The sequence below is a fragment of the Boleophthalmus pectinirostris genome, unplaced genomic scaffold (assembly GCF_026225935.1).
Source record: "Boleophthalmus pectinirostris isolate CB_2022bp ecotype Guang Dong unplaced genomic scaffold, ASM2622593v1 HiC_scaffold_4, whole genome shotgun sequence".
NCBI lineage: Eukaryota > Metazoa > Chordata > Actinopteri > Gobiiformes > Gobiidae > Boleophthalmus > Boleophthalmus pectinirostris.
The window spans coordinates 27,600,396-27,614,314 of NW_026571353.1; the positions used below are offsets into that span (position 1 = coordinate 27,600,396).

The 13,919-nt window shown below is 36.9% G+C and overlaps 1 protein-coding gene across 1 annotated transcript in view; it reads left to right on the forward strand.

Annotated features, from left to right (window-relative positions):
- Positions 1–7,789, forward strand: part of oxct1a (3-oxoacid CoA transferase 1a) — a 91,801-nt gene extending 84,012 nt beyond the window's left edge. The window contains exons 15-16 of the mRNA XM_055161951.1: positions 4,461–4,562; positions 6,812–7,789. Of these exons, the coding sequence (XP_055017926.1) occupies positions 4,461–4,562; positions 6,812–6,847 (138 nt within the window). The 3' untranslated portion in view covers positions 6,848–7,789. The remainder of the gene's footprint in view (positions 1–4,460; positions 4,563–6,811) is intronic.
- The last annotated feature ends 6,130 nt before the right edge of the window (positions 7,790–13,919 follow it).

The window sequence follows — 13,919 nt, forward strand, 5'->3', positions numbered from 1 at the left end:
TGGTGTATTGTACAAAGCTATCTCGTCTACTTAAAACCGTGGTCTCATGTTATACTCTCGTACTGTGTTGTTACAGTATTTCACACGCATATTCCAAATACGGTAACTGTGTCTTTGTTCCCTGACATGTTACTTCCCTTATTAAAATCTGTTGATGTTAACTTTCTTCTGCCCTCTGACACATGTTCGTGATGGGGTGCTCGCTCTTCCTCTGTCCTGCTCAGCCCTCTTGTTCTTCGTGTGTGTGCTGATGTCGTGGTCCCCTGTCGCTCCTGTCGGCCCTGTCACCCCTCGCCCCTGTCGCCCCGTGTGCCACTAATGAGCCGTGAGTGTGACAGTGTTCTGGATAGGGCTGTCACTGCTGCTGAGACAAGCACACTCTCCTGCTTCCATAAAGGACTTAGAGCTTAAAGAGGAAACTTTGGACTTTTTCTGCAATGTAATGCTGAAGATTTCGAAGTTTCAGCGATTTTGTGTTATGGGCTTGAGACGGTATTATGATGTGTTGTAGGGTTTAGTCCGTGTATCATTCGTTCATTCGTTTTTCTAAATAAAACTAGTAATAAGAAAACAAATAAACAACAATTTTCTTCATTATTTGTCTCTAGAACCAAAATGAAAAAATGGATAATGATTCGTTTTTGGGTTTTTTTCATTTTTTGATTTTGAACTTAAATGAATAATTGAAAAAATGGATAACGGCCGTTTCCCATTTTCGTGACTTAAACTGTGATGCTGGACTTTTGCGCCACATACTGAACCAGGACTGAACTAAGACTAAAACACTACTAAAATAGGACTAAACCAGGTCTACCAGGGCTAAACCAGGACTAAACCAGAACGAAACCCGAACTGAACCCTAACTAACCCAGGATAAAACCGGTGTCATTCCTGGTCTCAGTCCAGGTCTGATCCCGGTCTGGTCCCAGTTTCAGTCCCGGTCTCAGTCCCGGTCTCAGTCCCGGTCTCAGTCCCGGTCTCAGTCCCGGTCTGAGTTCCGGTCTCAGTCCTGGTCTGATCCTGGTCTGGTCCAGGTCTCAGTCCTGGTCTCAGTCCCGGTTTCAGTCCGGGTCTCAGTCCAGGTCCGGTCCGGTCTCAATCCTGGTCTGGTCCCGGTCTCAGTCGTGGTCTCAGTCCTGGGCCCAGTCTGGTCTGGTTTCGTCCTGTTTTAGTCCTGTTTTAGTCATCGTTTAGTCCTGGTTTAGTCCTGGTTTAGACCTAGTTTAGACCTGGTTTAGTCCTGGTTCAGTCCGTATGCGGTGCAAAAGTCCAGCATTACAGTTTAAGTCACGGAATATATCTGGGTTTTAGGCACCAGCAGGGGCCCGGTCCCTGAGCCCCTCAGAGTGTGAGATGGTTCATATGGGTCTAACATGTCCGAGATGTATTTTGATTTTAGGTCATGGAGAGACTTGTACACACGCAAGTATGTTTACATTGTAAAGGGGAGAAAGTAAATGAATAATGGCCAGTTACAGATTCAGAGCCTTGTCAAGTAGAGATAGTTGCACTTTTTAATGTGCGTATAGAACATCAGCTGTCAATCTTCAATAGAGGCTGAAATTTAGTTTGAGCTGCTCATAGAATATGCATAAAGCTTTATTTGAACACTTTATTACAAATACCGCACAAAATGTGACTACCCCACTCACTTATCCAATTTGTAATGAAACATATGATCTTGTAGTGAAATTAGCATTATATAATTTGGAGAAAATAATCAAACCTGCCAAAAAATATCATTAGAGCTTATCCACCATTGGTTGCTCTGGATTCTAAACATCTAAACATGGCATCAGTCATTACAAAAACAAAACAAAAACATATTGGTCGATCTCTATTGTCAAGTTCCTAACACAAAAAATATGACTCTATAACTGAATCTGCTCAAAGCTGTAATGCAGTGTTGTTAAATGGCGTGTGAAGTCTTCAGTGTTTCTATTCAAGATTCACGGTCTTATTTCACTAATTGCTCAGGCTGTTTGTTCAATAAGTGCTGACACTAACTCTAAGAGATATTTAATCCCACATTCATTTGCTGAGAGTTATTTCATTTACTACAATTTACAAGTTCCACAGCATGAGAGAGGCTGGCTGGTTTTAGGATACATTTTTTATTCAAGTACTAAAATAAAATGTATCTGTCCAGTTGGAGTAAAAGTATGGTGTCCAAAAACTGCAATACTAATTCTACTGCTCACCTTTGCATATGAAGTACTACTACACATCTTCAGATTTATGCTTTTTGCTATTTTCTGATCAATGTTATAATGTTGTTTCCTTATCAAAAACATACTTGGAGTTGTGTTTTTTTTCATTCACACATGTTTAACACAAAAAACTGAATATTTAGGCAGAGTTCTATGGAGTAAGAAAGCTGTCAAAAATATTTGTGCGCATAAAATAGAAATCCGTGCGTATTTGGGAAATCCGTGCATATTTGGCTGTAGTTGCGCATAAAATAAATATTTGTAAACTCTCAAATGAGTCCAGTCGTACATAAAATATATTGTGTGTATTTTATCCATCAGAATACGAATTGAAAAATTACGACGTCATGAATTACAATCACAAAATGAAAATTTACGATTACGCTTTCATCAGTACGAATACGAATTCACAGACGGAACTTTACTGTCAAAAATACGTCATCACTTCACAGACATTATTCATCGAGCAGAAGAAGATCAAGACTGCGCATGCTCAAGTTTGTAGCAGAGGATAAAAACAGAGTAATAGCACAAGAAGCTACAACAACGACCAACAAGTGGGTTAATTAAAATCTATTGTAAAAATGTCTTGAATTCGGGAACTGAACGCTGCTGTATAATATTGTGTAGAAACACCTCCTTTGAACGAGAAATTGCACCTATATGTTAGATAACATAGTGGAGCCAGTTGGCTAACATCCGACGTAACGTTATCCCAGGGCTAATTAGCAAATATCAGGTTCTCTGTATGTTTAGATTAAAACATTCACGACTACAGCCACAGCGAGCATCAGTCAGTCTTCACTTCAGCTGCATTTCTCGCATGAAATGCCACCAAATGTTCCTCGGGACGCTGAAATGTCCCAGTTTACACCAAACACTACCAAACTGTCCTGGTTACAGACGTCACAGCTAATGAAATGTTACACATTACAGTTTAATGCAGCTTCCAGCATCAATTAATGTTGGTGTTTACAGGCAACACCTTGGTATGTTTACAGTATTTACCGGTAAGTATAACGTCACCGTGAGGTCAATGGATTTGCTAATTATAACCCATTATAACTCATGAAAAACCCATTGTCTGAAATGCAGCTGAGATGAAGACTGGCTGATGCTCACTGTGGCTGTAGTCGTGAATGTTTTAATCTAAACATACAGAGAACCTGTTATTTGCTAATTAGCCCTGGGATAACGTTACGTCGGATGTTAGCCAACTGGCTCCACTATGTTATCTAACATATAGGTGCAATTTCCCGTTCAAAGGAGGTGTTTCTACACAATATTATACAGCAGCGTTCAGTTCCCGAATTCAAGACATTTTTACAATAGATTTTAATTAACCCACTTGTTGGTCGCTGTTGTAGCTTCTTGTGCTATTACTCTGTTTTTACTCTCTGCTACAAACTTGAGCTGCGCAGTCTTGATCTTGATCGATGTTTCTTCTGCTCGATGGATAATGTCTGTGAAGTGATGACGTATTTTTGACAGTAAAGTTCCGTCTGTGAATTCGTATTCGTACTGATGAAAGCGTAATCGTAAATTTTCATTTCGTGATTGTAATTCATGACGTCGTAATTTTTCAATTTGTATTCTGATGGATAAAATACACACAATATATTTTATGTATGACTGGACTCATTTGAGAGTTTACAAATATTTATTTTATGCGCAACTACAGCCAAATATGCACGGATTTCCCAAATACGCACGGATTTCTATTTTATGCGCACGAATATTTTTGACAGCTTTCTTACTCCATAGAGTTCTTCTCTCAAAAAGCCCTCCACTGTGTTTTTAAACTCTGCACAACTTCACTAGACTCATTTGGATAATTTCAGAAGGTAAAATGTAGCTGTTAACTTGAAAACTACCACTACATGCCATCACAAGTTGGAACAGAGCATGTTGAGCTTTGGAGATGTATACAGACTAATAACAATAAAGGGTTACTCAAAAAAACAAGCGTGAATGAAACAAAACAAAACCCCGGACATGTTTTTGATGAGGTAACATTTTTCTAACATGGCTTAAAGCTCACAAGAATCAATTTGCGCAATGTAGGACCTTTAAAGTGCCATTACTCTCCTCCAGGCTGAGTTCTGGTGAGTGCATTGGAGCAGGTGACATCTCTGTAGCTCTCACAGTGTCTATTCAACGTGCTGCAGTGTAAAAGCTGTCTCTCTCTTTTTGTGTGTCTGTGTGTGTGTGTGCATGTGTGTGTCTGTGTGTGTCTTTCTTTGTGTCCAGGCTGTGTTTGATGTGGACACGACTAAAGGCCTCACTCTGATCGAGATCTGGGAGGGACTGACTCCAGACGACATCAAGGCCTGCACTGGGGCCCAGTTTGAGGTAAATGTCCATACAATCTTTACATTAACTTTTCATGTTTAACACTTTATAGTATATATAATGTTAAATGTTTTATTTGGTTTGATTTAATGTCTATTTTTGTAGCATTGTTGATCTTTCGGGATCTTTTTTGCGTGTTTTGTTGGCATGTTTTGAAGCCTTTTATCCCATCAGAAAGTAGATTTAATTCCAGGCTTTGCGTTGCCAGATTTTACGACTAAAACCAATTTACAATAACCCCAAAATGTCTCTCTTTAATAATATGATGTGTCAGTGGAAAGCATGAGTTAATGAATTGATTGAGAAGCCAGTATGAGTTTGTACATTGATGCATATATAAAGTTTGCTACATTAAAAAAAAGGAGCAAAACAGAAATTAAAAATACAGAAACTCAAATAAAATCCAGTTCACATTGCCCTTCTCTCTGTAACCGCTGCTGTCAGGCTTCTCATTTTGGTCTTAAAATGTTAACCCACTCAGCCAAATACTATGGGTTGACGTTTAACTTCTTTAGTCCACTTCTTTATAGAGCTTATATTGCTATCCCACAGTGCACTACTTCATTTGTCAGCCCATACCTTCCAAATATGAATATGAAACAAATGGTTCCCACATTTGCTCAAAATCGCCCAGATTGTCTTTTTGAACAAGGTGTATCCTGTCCAAGTGTAGAGTCTCATCACTGAAATCTTCAATTGGATCCTGATAGTACTGAATGTTCCCTGCACATGTGAGAAATAACTCCATAACTTACTGCAGGACTTACTTACTTGGTGGCTGTTTCCAGGGTTGGGCATTTTACTTTAAATATCTAGTTACTTTTCATGTTATGTATTATTGCCTGAAAAATCAAGTTTGTCTTTAAAATGCAGTGGCTCCGTTTCCATTTTGGCTAGAACTCACTCTAACTGCATCAGCGCTCGGGGTGAACAGCAGCGAGAGGTGTGTTGCATGCGACGATGTGAGGAGCTTCATTATATTCGAGTTACCTGAGGCAGACATGGGACAAAATATTTTTTTCCCAAGGCACGGTTACACTTAACATACATATTCTTGCCCTTTATTTCAATGAGGGAGAAGTAGTGTCGGTATTTCTAGTTTGAAAACGCTGCCTTTGAATGTCCGTGGCTCGTCGTTGCTTTTGTCGCATTCTCGTTAAGTTTGTCTCATTTAGCTGAAGTGTGTGGGAAAGAAACAGCAAGGCAACGTGAGCAGAGACTCCGCCCACCCAAGTTCTTAGCCAATCATGTTGGTCCTGTTCTCTCGGGAGCTCTCCCGCTCCTGCAGATGATGTGTGTCTGTCCATTGCATGAAGCCTGACACCACGGCGCCTCATTCAACCCAACTGTAACGTGCCACTTTGCTTTCCCAGTAACGATAACGGCGTTGTAACGATGGAGAGTGTAATTAATTTGATTATTCCATTACTGAAAATGTAGTGCTGTTATTAGGGATGTAACAGTAACTGAAATATCGTGATATCGTATCATCAAAGTTCTAGACGTAGGGAACTACATAGACTATGATCCTTTGCTCCATTTCAGTGTAGACTACAAGAAGAAGTAACAGTTCTAAGCACTTTTAAGTCTTAGTTCTTTGGATTAAGTCTTGTCAAGGCATTTTAAGAGGAAAAAGTAGCATATTAACAGTTTTAGCCTCCACAAAATATCACAATAAATATCATACCATGAGATATATATCGTGAAAATATCACAGAGATTTGGATATTATTACATCCCTAATCATGAGCCTCCCCACCATATTGTGAGCTTTCCCACGATATCGCAATAAATATCGTACCGTGAGATTCATACCGTGACAATATCATATCGTGAGACTTGGATATCGTTACACCTCTAGCCGTTATACTTAACTTAACATTGGCTGTTACCATGGAGACAAAATGCACACTTTAGCAAATTCTGACAAAAACTCAAGAAGAAACACAAAATGGGTTTAAATAACACATTTTCAGGAGCCTGTGATCAATAAAAGCGTTCATGGTCCTGTTTAGGAGTTTGAGTTTCAACAAAAAGGTGATTGAAGTCTCATAGAGCTTTTGACAGTAGTACCTAGAGTTTTGACAGTAGTACCTAGAGTTTTGACAGTAGTACCTAGAGTTTTGACAGTAATGCCTAGAGTTAGCATCACCCCATCTTAGGGAATGTTGAAGACATCAGCTGCATAGTATTGATAGAGAATACTGTACAACATTAATAATAAAGTGTGTTGTCTCTTGTCTTTCCAGGTGTCTCCAAACCTGAAGCCAATGCAGCAGATCTAGAATGTGTGAAAACTCCAGTGTTTTCTTTTGTTTCATTTTATTTGCATAGATTTGTAGGTTTAATAGAAGCCAAAAACCGGACTTATAAGCTGATAGAACAATGTTTCTGATTGTAAGAGGATTGGGAATTGTACGTGTTTAAATAGAAAGCTTAGTGAATAGTTCAGTATTTTTCAAGTTATAGTGATGATGATCAACAGTCAATGCAATGTTAAAGGTGCATTGTGTAACTTTTCTGGTGGGGAGTCCGTCAAATGTTACAAAGTGCACCTTTTTTTTTTTCTTTTTCTGATTGTCAATGTCCACAGCAAATCCTCTGTCAGTGAAAGCATTTAGTTTAAAGCAGAGTTCAGATGAAATTTTTGGCAATTTTGGGAATTTTATCAGAAACCATTGTAGTTTGTCAAGAATAAGTCAAGATAAAACTGAATTAAAAATGTAATGGTCAATATGAGGAATGTTCTTTTCCAAATCACCCAGCCCTACTTATAATTAATACATTTTCACTGTCATGTTGTACAAATATTAAATGGAGAAAGACTTTGAAAATACTGGGGCATCTCTAACCTATACATGCTGTTGCTTTTACCTTCAAATATCTAACTGTAATTTATCATTTACTGTAATCTAAGAGCAGAAACACTTATGAATACGTAGGTCAGCTTTGTTTTCAGATGTTTGATTTAGTTGTACTTTTATTGTACGCAGTGTCAGCCTGTTTTGAATCATTTTTGAAGACGCTGTTTCTGGGTGAACTGGAGTCAGGTGCGTATTTAATATGACTGCTATATGTACATGCCTTAATGTTATTATTCAAACACGTCCACCACATTTTTGTATTAACGCCAATACAACTATATGCAGTTTTCATCAAATATTGTGTTTTTCTGTTTGCTCATTTTCGGGAAATTCAAATATGAATAAAATTGTTCAGTAAAATAACTATGGAACTGTTTTTATTGCTCAACTTAGGTAACACCTGCACTGTAAAATTTAAAAAGACTTGGATATTCAAACTCAGAACAGTGGTTAAACAGCCAGGGAGATTCTAATAACATTATCTGCCTGGAATATTCCACAGTATGGCATTAAACTTATCTTTATCTTGCATTTATTCAGTTCAGTTTACTACAGCTCACATAATGCTTTGAAAAACATGCATATATATCAGAAGTGACTTGGACTTGAGTCAGACTTGAGTCACTATTTTTAGGACTTAAGACTTGACTTGATAAAATGGACAAAAACTTGAGACTCGACTTGGACTTGAAGGTCAGTGACTTGGGACTTGACTCAGACTTGAGGCCTGTGACTTGAGAAGACATGAGAAGCACTTTTAAATCTGAATTCTGAATATTCTGACCGTAATGATTCACATTAAGATCTTTTCCAGATATTTAAAAAGAAAAAATTTACATTTCTACAAAATTAGCATTTCTACAACTGTATATACTCTAAATATACTCATATATAAATATACTATGATTTTTTAGAGTACAATTTTGTTTAAAAATCATATTAACTGCAAAAATCTTCTTTGGTTTAAAGACTTGAAATGACTTGAAGCTCAAAGCAGACAACTTTACTTGGACTTGACTTGGACTTACGGGCCAATGACTCGAGACTCGACTTGGACTCGCTTGTCTGTGACTTGGGACTTGACTCAAACTTGAGGTCAAGGACTTGAGACTCAGTTGAGACATGCAAAACAATGACTTGGTCCCACCTCTGGTGTATATTTCTTGTGAGTGATCTTGCCTCTTTACAGATCTGACCTGTAAAATGACCAAGTGGCATCACCCACGTCTCCATGGAGATTTGCCATTATGTGCATTAAGAAATAAATATAATATAAGGTGAGGGACATATTTTAATGTTATATTATTCAGTCTATAGTTAAAGAAACACAAAATATACAAGGCAGCCAAATTAGTCTATTAAAGATTGTGGACTCTGTGGACCCAGTGTAAACAAATATTAAAGTAAAACAACTGTTAACCTTGACTGTTGTCTGTTGAGCATTCCAAGAAAAAAATAAAATAAATAAATAAAATAAAGGGCTCATATTACAGTGTATTCTGATCTCTGCTCTAATACCTCACTGCAAAAAACAAAATCTAGTCAAGTTAAGATGACTTCAATTAAGAAAGTTTTATCATGATTTGAGTCAATTTCACTTGACAAGTAAAATTATCTGCCAGTGGAACTAGACTTTTGTACTTAAAATGAAATGAAAATACATCTCGCTACACTTTAAATAAGAAAAACAGCAACTTTTATGCACTTAAAATAAGAAACAAAATCGAATGTTGCTTGAGCTAAGAAAAACAGACTTATTCCACTGGCAGATAATTTTACTTGTCAAGTTGAATCGACTCAAATAAAGTAAAATGCTCTTAATTTAAGTCATTTTCACTTACCTATATATTTTTTTCAGTGCTGGAGTTTCATTTTGGTTCATTCACATGTTTAACACACAAATCCTGCATGTTTAGGCTGAGTTCTTCTCACAGACACTCTGGTTTTAAACTCCATACACTTTCCATTTGGATGATTTCAGCCCCAGAACTGTCCATTTCTACTGAAGTAAAGGTGAAACGGTAGCTGTAAAATTGAAAATTACAGCTACATGACATCACCAGGTGGAACATTTTGAGCTTTGAATATGTAAACTAAAACTAATAAGTTACTCAATGATTGAAATAAATCACAATTCCAGGTTTGGTTTTGATGAGGTAACAGCATTATAGCACGTCTTAAAGCTCACAAGAGTCAATTTGGTGTAACGGAGCCCTTTAAATAAATGAAATAACTTGTTTTAGTGCTATTTTCTTGCCGATTGAGAAAAAATTACCTCTTTGACGGCGATGCTCGGTGACAGTCCACAGGTCCCAGTCTTCTATAAATGGACCATGGTGCTGCATTGACATCTCTGGTTTGATTGGTCCACTGGAGGAGAAGGCTCTGCTGTTTCCTCGGGGCTCTTACATAAGCGGCCGCTGAAGCTGGTGGGCCTCTGCGTTCAGCCAGATCCACCGGGTTTAGATCAGCGAGCGCGAAAATGCCAAGAAAGTGACAGGAGAAGAGGCCCAAGGGCAGCTCATGTTAATCCAACATATCTGTGTTTTACCCAAGTCCACATACATTAACCTACTTCCCATGGTGCACACGGGCAATGGGATTCAAGTGGGGCCATGTACAGTATTTTTATCATTTATAACACTTACACACAGATGTTTACCATAACTTGTTCTTATATATTACACCATAACACAAAATATATATGCAGTGATATACAGCATAGGGGCCTCTGATTCAGGAAACTCTTTATATTACACAAAACTGACTCTTGTGAGCTTTAAGACGTGTTAAAAACATACCCAGAGTTGTGTTTTGTTTCTCACTTGTTTGAGTAAACCATTATTATTAGTCTGTCTAATTCTCCAAAGCTCAAAATGCACCAAAATGTTCCACCTTGTGATGTCATGTAGTGGTAGTTTTCATGTTAACATCTTCCTTTTAAATTTTAATTCAACAGATTGTCAATTCCAGGTTTGAAATGATCTCAATGATTTTAGAGATTAATTAAAGGTGCAGTATAATTGAATATAGCATTAGCATGATAGATAAGTTCAAGTTCATTGCAGATAAAGCAATGACATCTCCAAGGAAACAAGCAAGAGGCAATTACCCAGCCAGAAAAGTTACACGGTGCACCTTTAAATACACTGAATATTTTACCTTGAACCACAGCTAAACCTCCATTAAACTATGTCAAAGTTGTTTAACAGAGATTTAACGGAACAGCCTGAATTATTCACTCTATCTGACTGAAGTGAAGTCCTCTGGAATATGAAAAAACATTCCATAATGTTTTCCATGTTAATCCTTCATCACAGTAGAAGACCAGCAATGGAATTTTTATACATTTCAGATAAACTAGTATACACATTTATTTATACAGGTTCATGTTCAATTACAGGTGGTTTTATATCTTAAAAATTAGCTCACTGCTTCTGTTGAGTACGTTTCCCATCCATGTTTTCCATAACACAAAACAAAAAATGAACCAGCTGTGGTAACTAAGGTTCATGAGATGCATATTTTCAGTAAATAAATAAATGAATGAATGAATGAATGAATAAATGAATAAATAAATAAAATAAAGTCCTAAAATTCCACTATATTATTTGATAATGTTGTGATTTATACAGTGCACACTGCAGCTGTAATATGCCTGTGCCCGCTGTGTGAGGATAAGCTGCACTTGGATAAGCTGCACTTGGATGTTTGTGAGTCTGCTTTTTTAAATAAAGTTTTTCAAACTTGGGTGTGGTGCTGTGACATCACACAGTAGAATGTGTGTATGGTCACTGGTGACATCATGTCGTCATTGGTCAATATGGCTATTGAATTAATAGATAGATCAACTTAATAAAACATAACATCATATAACTAAGAAATAGTCAGCTCTCAAATGTGATTTTATTAAATATGAGTTTTGAACCAGAATTTAAAGGTGCACTGTGTAACTTTTTCTGATTACTTTGCGGATAATGTTCTACTGTAAGACATTCACCTTTTTTCATCGATGTGGAGATAATCTGGTGATACCATCAGACCAAGTTACAGGTCAGATCTGTGGAGAGGCAACACCCTTCACTGTAAAAATGCATGTTCTTCAACATATTTTTGAGCAATAAAAACACTTGCTAGATTGACAATGCAAAACATTCCAGGCAAAGCAATAAAATCTCCCTGGAGAGACAAGACAAGCAGGTGGTGTACCAACAGAAAAGTTACACAGTGCAGCTTGAAATAAAGACTTGCATATCCACTGTTACACATTGTGCAGTGGGTCTCTTTCACATTCACCCACTCTCTATCACTGCCTAATTTATGGTGGGAAAAATCAAACAGAGCCATATGGTCTAATATTCACACAGCGCGTGGCCTCAAGTGACCCAGGACTCGAGCTACAACCACCAGATCTGAAGATAGACACGCATTTGTGGTCACTGTACAAAAATTTTTAATTGCACCTATTTCTGATAAAAAATAAAATAAAATAATATATGACATTACCGCAATGAACTTTAAAGGTCCTATATTAACATAAATGAGTGTTTTGTTTTATTCTTACATGTTTGAATAACCTTTATTATTATTAGGGATGTCATGATATCCAAATTTCTCTGTACGATATTTTCACAGTACAATATTTATTGCGATTTTTGTGAAAGCCAAAAAAATGAATATGTTACTTTTTCTTTTTAAATGCCTTCACAAGACTTTGGTTCTGTCATCATCCAACAAAATAACATTCATAAAATTATTATTATTATTATTAGCAGTTATTTCTTCATGTAGTTTACCCTTTAACAGAGCAAAGCATTATGGTCTATGTAGTTCCCTCATTTTATTTAATTTTTTTACTATTGCTGTACCATAACTATGAATGTGAGCAAACAAACTTGGAATTCGATATATTGTGAAGGTCCACGATATTATTGTGAGACTTTGATGATACGATATCATGATTAGGGCTGGGTATCATGAAGAAGTTGCTGATATGATACATAGATTGATACATAGGCCACGATACGATACATATCTTGATACAGTGCACTTTTGATTCGATAGGATGTATTTCAAATAGATTCAATATGGTTCACTAAAAAATAATGGTGTGGATAAATTGTGGCTGTGATGCTAAAAGTCTTTGTTAAACCACTTCTTGTCCAATGTTCATATGAAACACAAACATCAATCATCAAAACAGTGAAAATATCAAATCTGTTGCATAAATGAGTTTCCATCCACTGAAAAAGCAACAAAACTGTAGCGCTGTAACACAAATAATTAAGTAAAATAAACCAAAAAATACTCTTGGTGATATATCGATACAGAAGTGCACGATATCGATGTTGTATCATCACATTAAACAATACGATATATTGATATTTCAATATTTTTGCACAGCCCTAATCACGATATTTCGGTTATGGTTACATCCCTAATTATTATCTGTCTACATCTCCAAATCTTCCTGTATTATCACATGACATCATGAGGGGAAACAGTGTTTTCAGTCTGAGAAGAATTCAGTCTAAATATGCAGGATTTGTGTGTTAAATGTGTGAACTGTGTGAAACAAAACACAACTCCAGGTTTATCTGTGATGAGGGAACAACATTATAACATACTGTACATCAGAAAACAACGTAAACTTGACCCTGCTGTTCTGTGGTCACTCCAAATCATAGACTTATATAGCCAAATCATTCTCTGCTTTTGACCTATACTTTAACCAGTAACACCAGGTAACCCATTAGGAGGAGAGGGTAATGGCTTTGCAAAACCTGTGAACTATTTTCCAGATCTGGAGCCAGGATCTTATTCAGGACCAGCCAGTCAAAAGAGAGCCAAAAGTAGCAGGCTGTGATTGGCTGACAGAGAAATATAGAACAGGAGGTAGGACCAGGTGGAATATAAGGGCTTTATGGAGCTTCAGTTTTGCAAGACACATTATGTAATATAATAAAAATGATATACAGAAAGTTTGTCTTCTTTTGGCTGCTGTCCACCTGTCCCTATTTTGGTCGTCCTGCACATCCAGAGACACATAAATCTAATAAAAAAAGATTTGCAAAGAAAACAGGATAAATGTTCTTTGCAAATAATACCAGAGTTTTTGGGGCATTCTGACATTCTAGGCTGTTGAGTTGTTGCATATAGTTATTCTGAAGTTATCTTTACAATTAAAGCCATGTGGTGTAACTTTTCAGCTAAATACTGAAATAAAATCATGTTTTCAAGTTCCTATATTACCCAAAAATCAACTCAGAATGTTGTTACGTCCTCAAAAACATATCTGGAGTTATGTTTTGTTTCATTCACATGTTTGAAAAACCCTTTATTATTAGTCTGTCTGCATCTCCAAAGCTTAAAATGCATTGTTCCGTCTTGTGATGTCACGATGTAGTAGTAGTTTTCAGTAGAAACAGCAACCATTTACCTTTTGTTTAGTAGAGATTGGAAATTCCAGGGCTGAAATTGTCCAAATGATTCT